Source organism: Mustelus asterias, chromosome 18 (assembly GCF_964213995.1).
Source record: "Mustelus asterias chromosome 18, sMusAst1.hap1.1, whole genome shotgun sequence".
In the NCBI taxonomy this organism is placed as follows: Eukaryota; Metazoa; Chordata; class Chondrichthyes; order Carcharhiniformes; family Triakidae; genus Mustelus; species Mustelus asterias.
Genome location: NC_135818.1, coordinates 7,766,677 through 7,781,308, shown reverse-complemented (window position 1 = coordinate 7,781,308; position 14,632 = coordinate 7,766,677). Strand labels below are relative to the sequence as shown.

General features: G+C 42.3%; 1 protein-coding gene across 11 annotated transcripts in view; it reads left to right on the top strand.

Moving 5' to 3' along the window:
* Window positions 1-14,632, top strand: part of LOC144506949 (gephyrin) — a 489,936-nt gene that overhangs the window by 319,712 nt on the left and 155,592 nt on the right. For 9 of the 11 annotated variants that reach the window (XM_078233376.1, XM_078233371.1, XM_078233373.1 and 6 more), the window contains exons 5-8: window positions 6,424-6,518; window positions 8,045-8,111; window positions 12,719-12,991; window positions 13,092-13,247. In XM_078233376.1, the coding sequence (XP_078089502.1) occupies window positions 6,424-6,518; window positions 8,045-8,111; window positions 12,719-12,991; window positions 13,092-13,247 (591 nt within the window). Of the gene's footprint in view, window positions 1-6,423; window positions 6,519-7,844; window positions 7,909-8,044; window positions 8,112-12,718; window positions 12,992-13,091; window positions 13,248-14,632 lie in introns of those variants that run through there. The other 2 variants (XM_078233378.1, XM_078233377.1) reach the window with 1 other exon arrangement.

The following is a 14,632-nucleotide window of genomic DNA, read 5'->3' as shown; positions in this document are numbered from 1 at the left end:
GGGTGGGATTGTTGTCGGTGCAGGCTTGATGGGCTGAATGGCCTCCTTCTGCACTGTAGGGATTCAATGATTTGCGTATCAAGAATCTCGTGGGAGATCAGAAGACATTCTTTTTCACCAAAGAGTTGACGAAATGTGAAATTCTTCGACACGGGTGGCAGCCGATCTTAAATTCATTACGACATTCAAAAAAATGTGCTGAATAATTATTTGGAATAAATGTGAGGGAATATGGTGAGAGTGCATGAAAATGGGATTGAACTACATCAAATCAGCCTGAGGTGGGTACAGATTCATCACAATGAAGATTTGCTGAATGGCCTTGCCATGTCCAAATTCTGAAATGTAGCAAACCACTTCCCCAAAGAAACTGTCCAGTAAAATGTCTAATTCGATTATGCAATGGGCTATGATTTAGCCATGTTTCACAGGCTGTACTCTTTTCGTTTAGACATCTTGGGCAGAATTTTCCCACCCCGCCCGCCACGGGAATCGTAGTGGGTGGGACACGGACCATGCAAAGGTCCGTTGACCTCAGGCAGGATTTTCCGACCTCGGAGCGAGCGTGGCTGGAAAACCCACCCTCTATGTCAGGCAGCATCAGTGGAGAGGGAAACAGCCAACATTTCAGGTCATCGGAACTGTAAAATATTAAAAACGAACAGATTATAAGCATGAATAGCAAGGAGAATGAGGCGGGGAGAAAAAGCAGAAGGGAATGGTCTGTAATAAGATAGAGGGAATGATTGATTACATTGCAGTGTGATGATGGTGCTACATAAAAGGAGGAATAGCGAGACAGTACAGAAATAAGTCATGGGTATCAATAAGATCTATAGGGTCGCAGCAGAGGAAGGGAAGCGTGGAATCTATTAGCTTTGAATGTTCTTTGATCACAGTCTTCCAACCCCTGGTGAATATTCTAATAGCTTTGAGTTTGATCAAATCTTAGTGCAGCCAGAGGAAGCCTCTTCCTCACTGTCTGACAGCTTTACCAAGTAATCTAACCAGTTTACATATCATAATCAGATTCAGGTATCCACATTCTCTCGCACTACTTTTGGTGGCAAGAGTAGCAGAATGTGCACAACTGAATCGAGTTCCAAAGAGAAGCCCGGCTAAGCCTAAGACATTGCTTACATAAGATTTTACAGAAGACTTTAGATGAGGACTCAGACTGGGAGGTCAAGCATTGCTCCTTAACAGTAAAGAGTTTTTGTATCACTGAGAATGACTAAGTGTGACTCCACGCACATGCTTACTGCAAATGTGTCCCAGTGCTTTCTTAATTAAGGCTGCATTCCTGTAGTTGTTTTGATACATGGAATTTTATACACCCCTCAATACACCCACAAGGAAGAGGAGTAGGCCATTCGGCCCCTCGAACCTGCTCCACCATTTGATAAGGTCATGGCTGTCCGACTGGGGCCTGTCTGCCCGCCATAACCCTTGACTCCCTTGTCTAACTTTGTCTTGAATACATTCCATGACCTGACCTCCACTGCTTTCTGCTGAAGAGAATTGTACAGATGACCAACTCTCTTGAGAGGAAAAAAAGTTCACCTCGTCTCAGCCTTAAATGGGAGACCCCTAATTTTTAAACTGTGTCCCTTGGTTCTAGAGCCACTCCCACCAGGCGAAACCCCCAAGAATGGGCTGAGAGGGGAATTGTGCATTAAAACTGGGTTAGATGAGTGAGGGACTACTGTCTACTGACTGACTACTGTCCCTGTCAGTCTCCCGCCTCGGCCTGCCCACCCTGAGGCCCTCAAGTGATCTATAAAAAGCCACTTACCACAACCTCCAGTATTATTGTAGGGGTAATGTCACTGATTAGCAATCCAGAGGCCCCAGGATAATACTCTGGGGACATGGGTTCAAATCCCACCCCAGGAGCTGGTGGAATTTAACTTCAATTAATAAAAAAAATCTGGAATGTAAAGCTTGTCTCAGTGATTGTGACCATGAAACTCGAGCTCTTACCTGCCACTGAAAGTCGCCTAGCAAGCCACTCAGTTCAAGGGCAATTCGCAATGAGCAACATGAAAGAATACATTTTCAATAACAGGATAGTGCTGAGGATAATGCTCCCCAGACCTGAGCATAATGACTGTGAAAGGTAGTTGAATGGTCAGAAATCTGGTGGGAATCAAGGGGAGATGATGGAGAGTTAGTTGCTTGACAGGAAGCACAGGGAGTAGGAGGATAGATTATTTAATTGTGCAACTTGGAAGAAACACAAAGGGACTTGGGAGTCATTGTTCAAGATTCTCTTAAGGTTAACGTGCAGGTTCAGTCGGCAGTCAGGAAGGCAAATGCAATGTTAGCATTCATGTCGAGAGGGCTAGAATACAAGAGCAAGGATGTACTTCTGAGGCTGTATAAGGCTCTGGTCAGACCCCATTTGGAGTATTGTGAGCAGTTTTGGGCCCCATATCTAAGGAAGGATGTGCTGGCCTTGGAAAGGGTCCAGAGAAGGTTCACAAGAATGATCCCTGGAATGAAAAGCTTGTCATATGAGGAATAGTTGAGGACTCTGGGTCTGTACTCGTTGGAGTTTAGAAGGATGAGGGGGGGATCTTATTGAAACTTACAGGATATTGCGAGGCCTGGATAGAGTGGACATGGAGAAGATGTTTCCACTAGTAGGAGAAACTAGAACCAGAGGGCACAACCTCAGGCTAAAGGGACGATCCTTTAAAACAGAGATGAGGAGGAATTTCTTCAGCCAGAGAGTGGTGAATCTGTGGAACTCTTTGCCGCAGAAGGCTGTGGAGGCCGGGTCATTGAGTGTCTTTAACACAGAGATAGATAGATTCTTGATTAATAAGGGGATCAGGGGTTATGGGGAAAAGACAGGAGAATGGGGATGAGAAAAGTATCAACTATGATTGAATGGCAGAGCAGACTCGATGGGGCGAGTGGCCTAACTCTGCTCCTATGTCTTATGGTCCTAAGAAAAATGTCAAACTCCAGAAATTTCAAATTTTCAAAAGCTTTAATGAGATTGAGAGATTTATTCATGGTGAACTCTGCATCTTTCTAACTTTGCTGAATCTGAAGTGGGGTGTTTCACAGAACTTACACTCAACTCACTGTTGCCTCTTTTCACTGCTAGCGGGTCTATGCCACCCATTTCCCCCCCCCCCCCCCCCCACCTCAACCTCTGGTACTCTTTATCATGTACATCACTGACAACACCTTTCCTGAACCAGCGTAAAATGTGCGTACGAGCAACATAGTATAAACCAACTCTCGCATTATTATGAATTTTCACCTTTATCTCACTGACACACCGACCAGGTGGCATGTCGGAGATTTGGGACTAAACAGGTACAAAGTAACGGGACAGCATGTGACATTGCCTCGCCATGGGTCTAACATTAGCACGGTGTTGCATGTAGTTTGTCATTTGTTTTGTAGAATTTGTGTTAGAAGCTGGTGTTGCGTGGCACAAATCATGAATAGGATTTGTAAAATCAATGGGCAAGTCTGATCTCTGTGTGTTGGTTTCTTGAAACACTGGGGCATATTTGCTCCTTTTTTTTTCTCTCTAATGAACATCTTTAAATAACTTGTCAAATTCACACTGTATACTGGCCTGCAAGCACAGCCAAACTTACTAATTTCATTCCTCTCAAATAAACTAGAAAACCAGCACAGTTACAAAACAAGGAAGAGAACATCTTGCCCTGTATTTGCAAACAAAGGTTCAGCTTTTACAGGTACAATTTACACATATTTGGGAAAAAAGTGCAGTTTTTATTTTACAAAGTCATATAAATAGCTAAATTCCTTTTGACGCATCAGCTCACTCCAGTTTCCACACTCCATTTTGCAAAGACGTTTTTTTCTTTGATTCCCTTCAAGAACATTGCATTTGTTTCCTTTAGCGTCTGAAGAATATGGTTTAAATTTTTAACAAAAGCGCAGTATAATGTACGCAGCGATGTGTTTAGCTTTTAAATGTTGTTTCTTTTCTTTAAATCCGATTTATCTTTCCTTTGAAGCTGCCTTTGAATGGCATTAATCAGCTTGAGGGTTAAAGCTGACTTTCACGTTATAGTTCATTTTAATTTTTAATCGTTTGAAGAATCACCCCCTTGTCTGCAACCTGGAGCCTGCAACCTATTTCTGGATCTCTTCTTGTGACGGAGGATATGTGCATGTTGTCAAATGAGCACTCGACTGTAAAGTTAACGGATCTTAAGATTAATTTTTAAACCGCGTCATGGCAAAGAAATTACACCTTAAAATATATTGGATATTAATAGCTGCAAAGCACAGTAAACATCCACTTTATAATCTGACTGTAATAATCTGTTTGATCCTGCTTTTACCTCATGGAATTTTACAGCACAGAAACAGGCCTTTCAGCCTAATCATGTTTATGCTCCACCTGAGTATCCTTCCTTCAGCACAGTCTATTATTAACATATCTTTCTATCCCTTTCTCCCTCATGTAATATCTGTCTTATCCTGTAAAGGCTACTCTGCTATTCGCCTCAATCTCTCCATGTGGTGGCGAGTTCCACATTCCCACATGAGTAAAGAATCTGCCCTGACTTCCTTATTGGATTTGTTACTGACTATCATATTTATGGCCCTCAGTTTTGGACTCCCTCACGTACTTGGAAATGACTTCTCTACGTGTCTCTGCTTCTTCCATTTCAGTGTAAAAATATGCTGCCATTGCAGATCTAATTGTTTTGCAAGGAAGCCCATCCACTCCAGAGTTTAGTCTTGAGGGTTCCATATGAGGCTGGGTATCTGCTTTTGAAATTCTATGTTCATTAGAAGCAGTTTTTTTGCTGTTAATGATTAACTGCCGCTTCCAGTTAAGGGTGCAGTGTCCCTGTTGCTACAGATATAATGATATTAGAGTCTAGATGCTAAAAAAACCTTTTTCTTCCATTATTGTAAACACTATTTACTTTGTTCTATGTGCATGTATGAATTTTTTGGGCTCACCAAGGTGATGGATGTTGGTGATTTCCATTTTGGACATTTGGTGATATCATACCTGGTCTTGTATAGCTCGATTAGACACAGAATATTCTGCCTTGACCCAGGTATCAGACTGTGCTGCACCCAAATGACATAGAAACATACATAGAAACATAGAAGATAGGAGCAAGAGGAGGCCATTCTGCCCTTCGAGCCTGCTCCGCCATTCATCACCATCATGGCTGTTCCTCCAACTCCTAATCCTGCTTTCTCCCCATAACCTTTGATCCCATTTGCCGCAAGTGCTATATCTAGCCGCCTCTTGAATACATTCAATGTTTTGGCATCAACTACTTCCTGTGGTAATGAATTCCACAGGCTCACCACTCTTTGGGTGAAGAACTGTTTCCTCATCTCCGTCCTAATGGTCTCCCCTGGATCAGACTGTGACCCCTGGTTCTGGGATGTTTCATGCACCACACACAAAGACTGTTTTGTATCGTGTGCTTAATTGTGCATCCATTGTTTGAGAGTCACCCAAACTGTTAGGCCCGACTTTCGTCAGTCTGACCTGGATTTGAACCCAGAGTTGAGCTGCTGTTATAGACAGTTGCTATCTAAACTGTGACACCAGCCAGTTCTTGATGATGTGTTCCTTTGATGTTAACAAACAGAGAGAGAGGGACAAAGTCAGGAAACGCTGGAAATACTCAGCCCCCCAAACCTGTGTGGGCCCAGTGGCTCTGCATGCCTTTTATTAATTTGTGCATCTTTTTGACCACAAACCATCTGCCATTATTCACGTCTTTAGAGTGAACAGACAAGTTGACAGTTCAAGTATGCAGACCACTGCCGTCCCCCCCACGTTTTGTTAGAATTAAAAGCTATTGTCGATGAACGGAATTCAATTTAAAACCTCAACCTGATATAAAATTTAGATGTCTATGTGTTAAAATTTCTATTCATTGTGATAGAAAGGGAGGCCCGTGGGTTGACTCTCTGACTATTCTGATGGATTTGTTGATTGACATTCATTCGGGCGTGCTGGCCTCCCCTTGTTCTGTTGCCTTTTTAATTCATCGACAACCTCCCTCTGCTTTGACTCGTCTGTTCTCTCTGTAGATGCTCCCTGACTTGCTGAGTGTTTCCATCCTTTTCTGTTTCAGATTCCCCGCATCTGCAGTATTTTTGCCTATTTGGGATGAGCAAACTTTTCACTTTGCATTAATAGATAGCATTTTGCTCTCAGGAAATGCACTTACTGTATGATATTTGCCGGATTGTGTTCTGCCATTTGTTTTCCTTCCATCTGGTACAATATCCGAGTAGCACAGCCTTCCTGCCTGAAATTAACCTGCTGTCTCTAAGGTTAGCTATGCACAAACTCCGGCTGCAAAATATTGAGGGGGTTCTTAATCTCGATCTTAATTTGATATCAATCTTAGATGCTTTATTTTTTATTGATTGTAATTCTAGGCGACAAAGGAGGTGATAGAAAGGGAGGCTCCTGGGATGGCACTGGCTATGCTGATGGGTTCATTGAATGTCACGCCACTGGGGATGTTATCTCGGTAAGCAATGGTTAATTCCAAAATGTGAATCTGGGTAACGGAATTCAGGAGGGTAAGCAAAGGTGAATAGCAGAAATAGTCACACAGCATCTTCGGAAAAGTAAATTTGACATGTTTTTGAAGTTTTTTGTGACCATCTGTAACAAAATAGTAAAAATGTTTGTGTAAAAGTATGAAGACAATTTTATTCTTTGATGGGATGTGGACATCGCTGGCTAGGCCAGCATTTATTGCCCATCCCTAATTGCCCTGAGAATGTGATGGTGAACCGCCTTTTTGAACCATTGCAGAGCATGTGGCGTAGGGAAAGGACCAAGGACACAACATCCTTTACATAAGATTAGATATGGAATCAGGCTTGTGTGGACTGCCTAACCTTACCGATCAAAACCAGTGAAGAAATATAAAGCCTATCTTTTGATAAAGTTAATGGAGATGGTGAACTGCAACAATCATATTCTTTGCACTATTAGAAACAAAAAAACTAGAAGCAGGAGGAGGCCATTCGGCCCCTCATACCTGCACTGCCATTCATTTTGATCATGGCTGATCATCAAATTCAATGTTCTGATCCCTCCCCTTCCCCCCCCCATATCCTTTGATCCTTTTAGCCCCCAAGAGTTATATCTAATTTCTTCTCGAAATCAGACAACGTTTTTGGTCTCAGCCACTTTCTGTTGTAGTGAATTTGTTAAAGCCAGAGCTTTTTGATTGTGACCTTAAGTGTTAACCACATCACTGCAAACCTAGATACAACTTCACTTCATTAAGTAATACACTTCTCTTCACTTGAATCTTTTCGCCACACACACATGGCTCACTTAAACGGACAGTCAGAAGACCACCCCCTAGGCTTCAATCTGTTCTTATCTGAAATTGGCTGCTTGGAGGTGTGTGACAGAGCAGCTGGTTTGATAGTCCCTCTGAGCTGCCCCTTTATTTTCATATGTCTATCATGGCTCCTTCCAGCCACAGCACAGTTGTGGCTGCATTCATGTGAAGCATTACAGATGAGCCCATGTCACCCTGTTCAGCAGTGCAGTGCGTTGGGTCCTCAACATGCACGGTTACCCTTCACATTCACAGAAGGTCAGATGACGACTGTAGAAAAACGCTTCATTATTTTCTGCACTTCCTTTGTACAACCAACCCCACTGAAACAGAGTGTCTGCTTATTATCATTGCCATTTGTGGAAATCTACCATGTGCAAAGTAGCTGCTATGTTTCCCACCTTACAACAGTGACTCCACTTCTAAAGTAGCTTTCAGAAGCCCTGGGCTATATAAATGCAAGTCTTTCTTTCTTTAATTTCTTTATTAGGTATCTCAACAATTTGGATTCATGTAACTCCTTTAACATGAAGACTACCCTACACCGCTTCACAAATAGGTGATAAAAGAACAATCAAGTTTATTTTCGGGGGGAGTGGGTTGATGAAGCAGATCACATGTTTTTCAAGATAGTGTGATTGTATGTTGTATATAATATACACCTGCTTATTGTCATTTTGTTTTTTAATTGTCAGACCTGTATGTGGAATAAGGGGCAAAACTCTAATTATTAATCTGCCTGGCAGCAAGAAAGGTTCACAGGTAGGAGCCATCTTTACTTTTCTTGTCTTTGTGCTGGAGATTGTGACCTGTTTACATAGGAATTTGATTTGATTTGATTTATTATTGTTACATATTAGAGTCATAGAGGTTGACAGCATGGAAATAGGCCCTTCAGCCCAACTTGTCCATGCCGCCCAGTTTTTACCTCTAAGCTGGTCCCAATTGACCGCACTTGGCCCATATCCCTCTATATCCACCTTACCTATGTAACTGCCTAAATGCTTTTTAAAAGACAGGATTGTACCCGCCTCTATTACTGCCTCTGGCAGCTCGTTCCAGACACTCACCACCCTCTGAGTGAACAAAATGCCCCTCTGGACCCTTATGTATCTCTCCCTTCTCACCTTAAACCTATGCCCCCTAGTTTTAGACTCCCCTACCTTTGGAAAAAGATGTTGACAAACTCCCTTATCTATGCCCCTCATTATTTTACAGAACTCTATAAGATCACCCCTAAGCTTCCTTCGCTCCAGGTAAAAAAGGCCCAGTCTATCCAGCTTCTCCTTATAATTCAAGCCATCAAGTCCCAGTAGCATCCGAGTAAATCTTTTCTGCACTCTTTCTAGTTTAATAATATCCTTTCTATAATAGGGTGACCAGAACTCTACACAGTATTCTAAGTGTCTCCTTACCAATGTCTTGTACAACTTCAACAAGACATCCCAACTCCTGCATTCAATGTTCTGACCAATGAAACCAAGCATGCCGAATGCCGCCTTCACCACCCTGTCTACCTGTGACTCCACTTTCAAGGAACTATGAACCTGTACTCCTAGATCTCTCTGTTCTCCAACTCTCCCCAGTGCCCTGAATATATCCTGCCTCGATTGGTATACAGTAAAAAGTATTGTTTCTTGATGCTATACAGACCAAACTTATCTTTTGGTCTGTATAGCGTGTAGAGTACATACGTGGGACGGCACAGTGGTTAGCACTGCTGCCTCACAGCACCAGGGACCCGGGTTCGATTCTTGGCTTGGGTCACTGTCTGTGTGGAGTTTGCACATTTTCCCCGTGTCTGCATGGGTTTCCTCCGGGTGCTCAGGTTTCCTCCCACAGTCTGAAAGACGTGCTGGTTAGGTGCATTGGCCATGCTAAATTCTCCCTCAGTGTACCCAAACAGGCGCCAGAGTGTGGTGACTCAGGGATTTTCACTGTGACTTCATTGCAGTGTTAATGTATGCCCACTTGTGACAATAATAAATAAACTTAAAACATTGGGGAGAAGGAAAGGAGAGGGTGCAGAACATAGTGTTGCTGTTACAGATAGGGTGCAGAGAAAGATCAGCTTATTATAAGGTAGGTCATTCAAAAGCCTGATGGCAGCACGGAAGAAGCTGTTCTTGAGTCGATTGGTACGTGTTCTCAGACTTTTGTATCTTTTTCCCGACGGAAGAAGGTGGAAGAGAGAATGTCCGGGGTGCGTGGGGTCCTTGATTATGTTGGCTGCTTTTCCGAGGCAGCGGAATGTGTAGACAGAGTCAATGGATGGGAGGCTGGTAGAGTTAGGAGCAGGAGTAGACCATTCAGCCCTTCAAGCCTGCCCCACCTCTCACTAAGATCATGGCTGACCTGATTATAGCTTCAGCTCCTGCCTACCCCACCATAACCCTTGACCCCCTTGTCAATCAAAAATCTATCTAACCCAGCCTTAAATAAATTCAATGACCCAGCCTCCACTGCTCTCTGGGGAAGAGAATTCCACAGACTAAGCTTCTTCCTCACCTCCACCTTAAAAGGGAGACCTACTATCCTCAAACTGCGTACCCTAGTTCTAGTTTCCCCCACAAGAGGAAGCATCCTCCCTCCACCCAATTAAGTCCCCTTAGAATCTTATGTTTCAGTAATAATACCTCTCATTCTGTGAAACTGCAACGGATATAAGCCTAACCTGTTCAACCTTTCTTCATAAGATAAGCCCTTCATCCCAGGAAAGAGTTTTGTGAACCTTCTTTGAACTGTTTCTAACACAGTTATATCCTTTTCAAACAAGGAGACCAAGTGATCATGTGACTGTGATTAATTGACTTTGCGTCATTCTCTCTTATCCCATTTACTGTTCCTTTTCCATTTTGACCACCTTCCCTTCCCAGGTAAAATGCAATGTATATTTCAATATCCAGTTGTATTGTTATGAAGCGAAGGTTGATCCCCCTCTGAGAACTAATCCCGAAACACTCAAAGAGGAGTAGCTCGCCTCATAATATGTAGAAAATGTGTGTGAAGTGGTGTGACCCACTCTTCAGCAACTTCAAGTGGTTAAATACAAAATAAATCCCTGGCACCCACTGTAAAATACGTAACTATTTATTTATCTAACTAATAGTGAACAAATTAACTCAACTCTTAACACATCGCATAAAACACAATTCTAATGGAATACTGTTCAGACATATACTCTCTCTCTCTCTCTCTCTCTTCCACTGCCCCCTTCTTTTATACTCCTGATGATGTATCAATATTTTCCACAATAGGATTGGTCCTAGGTTGTCAAGATCATCAGACTTAAATTTAATAGGTTCTTGGTATCTAGGTGCCTGATCCAACTTGATTGGCTAAATGCAAAAGCCTGTTGTCTTGGTCAAACTGCTACTTAGCCTTTCGGTACAAATGTTTCAGTCTGAGCTCTCTGTGTACTTGCATTTTTAACCTCTAAGCGCAGAAGAAAACACCACTTAAACACCACTTCAGGCAATGCTTTCTGTTCTAGCATCTTTACAATTTCACAAACACCAAATTCTAACTTTCCACTTCTCAATCTACACTTTACTGAACTTCGCAACAGTATCTACGCAATGTTAGCTGCTTCATTACACACCTGTTTTACTATGACCGGGATTCTCTGATCTCATTTGCCCTGCCACCGCTGCCAGCGAGAACGGAGAATTTGGCGCTCAGCCAAAACTCCATTCACTGCAGCGGGACTGGAGAATCCCAGCCACGGGCGAGATCGGACAATTCTGACCCATGTCATGATGCACCCTAAAATCCTTACCTTGTTCCGATCAGAAATATTTCCATTGGTTATTTGACCCAGAAAAAAATGCATTGAATAATTAAACTACAAAACCAATTTCCCTGTTATCCATAGTGCTGTAGAATATTGTTAGGATCTTGGTTGAGACCAGTAATTATTTTTAAGAAGAAATCCAAAATCCCAGTTATTTCCTGAAAGATTGAAACCACAAGATTTCACGGTTCAAAACAGAACATATTTTAACATGCAAGAGTCAACAAAAGCAAACACTAAATACTAACTTGGGTAACCACCTATACTTTAACACCCAGAATCTATATAAATTAAACATGAATTAACAGCCAAATTGCAGTCAATTATAAATGATAAACTGCCCATTAAATGCCCGATACAACTAAGACAGATCCTACAAATGGGTTTAGCAGTGCACTCAGCACATATGTTAATCACAAAGTCATTAAAAACCCTGTCTTCCCCACACACTATTTTAGCTACATTTCTTCTAAGCCAGCCAGACCCCCCCAGTCGACAGTGCCACACAACCCACCCAGGCAGGGTCTTCTCCACAACTGGCACACATCGGTAGAGCCTCCCCAATTTTGCTTAGAACAGTCTGGATGGCATAGATCGATCAGTGTTATCTTCAAGTAGAAGAAACAGCTGCAGCAACTGTGTATTTGCTTCAGCATCTGGATCCTGCCTCTGTCTTCTGCAGCCTGTACTGCACCACTGGGATCACCATCTGAGCTCTGATGTCTCTGTGTCATTTCATGTGATTTCAGTTCATTTCAGATTCCCCAGAAATGTTGGTTTCCACCCTCATTTTCAGTCTTAGTTTCCGCTGAAACTGGGAGGACCAGTTTTCTTTCTCACTTTCCCTTTTTTGGTCTTCCTTTTCAATTAGGGTCTTTCTCAAAAAAATACAAACTTTGAAACCACGGTTCTGTCGCAATATCCTATAATGAACCACAGCCGTTAGCTTGGCAGCGTTGTGCCATCAGTGAACAGAAAACACAGTGAACAGTAGGCAGCACAGCGGTCAGCACTGCTGCCTCACAGCACCAGGGACCCGGGTTCAATTCCGGCCTTGGGTCACTGTCTGTGTGGAGTTGGCACATTCTCCTCGTGTCTGCGTGGGTTTCCTCCGGGTGCTCCGGTTTCCTTCCCAGTCCAAAGATGTGCAGGCTAGGTGGATTGGCCATGCTAAATTACCCTTAGTCTCAGGGAGATTAGCAGGGTAAAGACATGGGATTACAGGGATAGGGCCTGGGTGGGATTGTTGTCGGTGCAGGCTCGATGGGCCAAATGGTCTCCTTCTGCATTGTAGTGATTCAAAAAAAATTTATTTCAAAAACCCATGAAATAACCTGGGTTGTAATATTACAACCACATTTTTGTATTTGGCTAAACCAATGCTATTGCATGACATATGATGGATACAAAGAACGGTAATGTCCCCTCTTTTGAGTGGTTACTCTTGATTTTATTAATTTTATTAATCTCTTAAATTGAATTCACAGAACAATAAACGCCATTAGCGAAGCTACATGCTAACTGGTAGCTTTAAATGTCTTTGGATTTTATAAACTGACTTTCAAATTACGTGCAGGAATGCTTCCAGTTTATATTACCTGCCCTACCTCACGCAATCGACTTGTTGCGGGACGCAATCGTGAAAGTGAAAGAGGTTCACGATGAGCTGGAGGACCTGCCGTCCCCTCCGCCGCCATTGTCCCCTCCCCCAACCACCAGCCCACACAAACAGACAGAAGACAAAGGCGTTCAGTGTGAAGATGAGGAGGAAGAGAAGAAAGACAGTGGGGTGGCTTCAACTGAAGAGAGTTCGTCCTCGCACATCACTGCAGCAGCCATAGCAGCCAAGGTGAGGAGCTGCCCGCCACACACGGCTGTTCATACATGTAAAATCAAACCTACCTATTTCATTGTTACCCATCAAATCATTTTTGCTTGTTTTTCTCCAGTTGCCTGTATTTTCCTGTCATAGTGCTGATAGTTGTGTTGTACATCAGAGCTTCCAACTTGTACAAAGTCCCGCTCCTCTCATGGCTAAAGGTGGTAAACCTGTCCCTGGTTTCATTGGTCATCACTCTCATACTGCCGTCAGTGCAGGAGAGCCGGTAAGAGACAGCAAAGAGACATTAAAAGTAAAGACCTGGCACTACCTTGTGCTACTGTGAGGAAATGAACCACTTGCACTGATTTTTATTGTTTCAATTAGACCTCAGCCATTTAGGTTATCCTTCTCAACATGTTCATCCTGTTAAATGGTCATCAAATTATGCATCTTCATAATTGTGATTGTTTTTTCATTGTTCTCATTGACTTCATGTGACTCATTCGCTAATTCCTTTCTCATTTGTCACTGAGCACTCGACATAAAAATGTCCTTGTACATAAAAGGTGCACTTTTTTTTCACTGCTTGACTAAATGATTAAATGCCTTCCCTTTAGGGCAGCCTGTGGGATTAAATATTGAGCGCGAGCGATGTTAAGCTAGATTGAGGTAGATGGTAGAAAAGCAGAAATGGCCTAATGAGGAAACCCAGTGACTGCAAGCAATTTATAAGCACTGCAGTAGTTGCCACGGACAGACGCTATTAACATAAACGTTGTTAGAGGCTCAATATGCTTTCAAATTTAATAGTTATAAATGCATCAGGATACAAATTGAAAACAGTCGTAGATATCTCACGAAGTTTCGTTGTTAAAAAAATTGTAGGAATGAATAGGATCTCGCTCTGCGTCAGTACGTGCTTTGCACGGGGGCAGTTGTAGGTCTTCAGTTGCCTTTCGAAGTTTCCTTTTGAGAATTTGCTTTGCAATTATGAAGGGTGAGAAAAACCCAACCGACCAGTTTTTTAAAAAAAACTTGTCATTTTTGTAGATGTGCATCAGATTGGCTTTGGAAACCACAAATATAACTTCGTCAGAGGACAGCACACAAGGTGGTAGCACCCTCTTCAAAAGTGGACTCACTTTTTTCAACTTAGTTCAAAGAAATGTAAACAGTATAACGCTGAGACTCTGGAAGAGGTCGGAGGGTGTTTTGCCTTGTTGATTCTTGCTGGTGTTAAATCTAGTGAGCCCCACTAATCGCAGTTTTCTTTTAATATCTCTATCATTATCGCATCGATCCTCGTCACCGACATTTGTAAATTTTTCAAACAAACCTCCAATGGATACCTAATCTTTTTTTTTACAAAAATAATTAAAAATCACAATTTGCACTGCATCTTTGCGTGGCCTTTTTGATTGAGATGAAAGGTATTTAATCAGTGAATCCCAACTCAAAAAAAATGGTGTACGCCACTCGATAAAACTATGATGCTTGGGAAACCATACTTTGCAGAAGTGATCGCTGCTGCCATATTAGTGCAAGTGATCAATTTCCAAAAGTATAATAATGCAAATGAAATGTTTGGTACAATATATGACGTTTAATTAATACATTTCACAGTTGATGTTATGTACAAAGTGATTGAGCTTAATGTCCGTTTACATT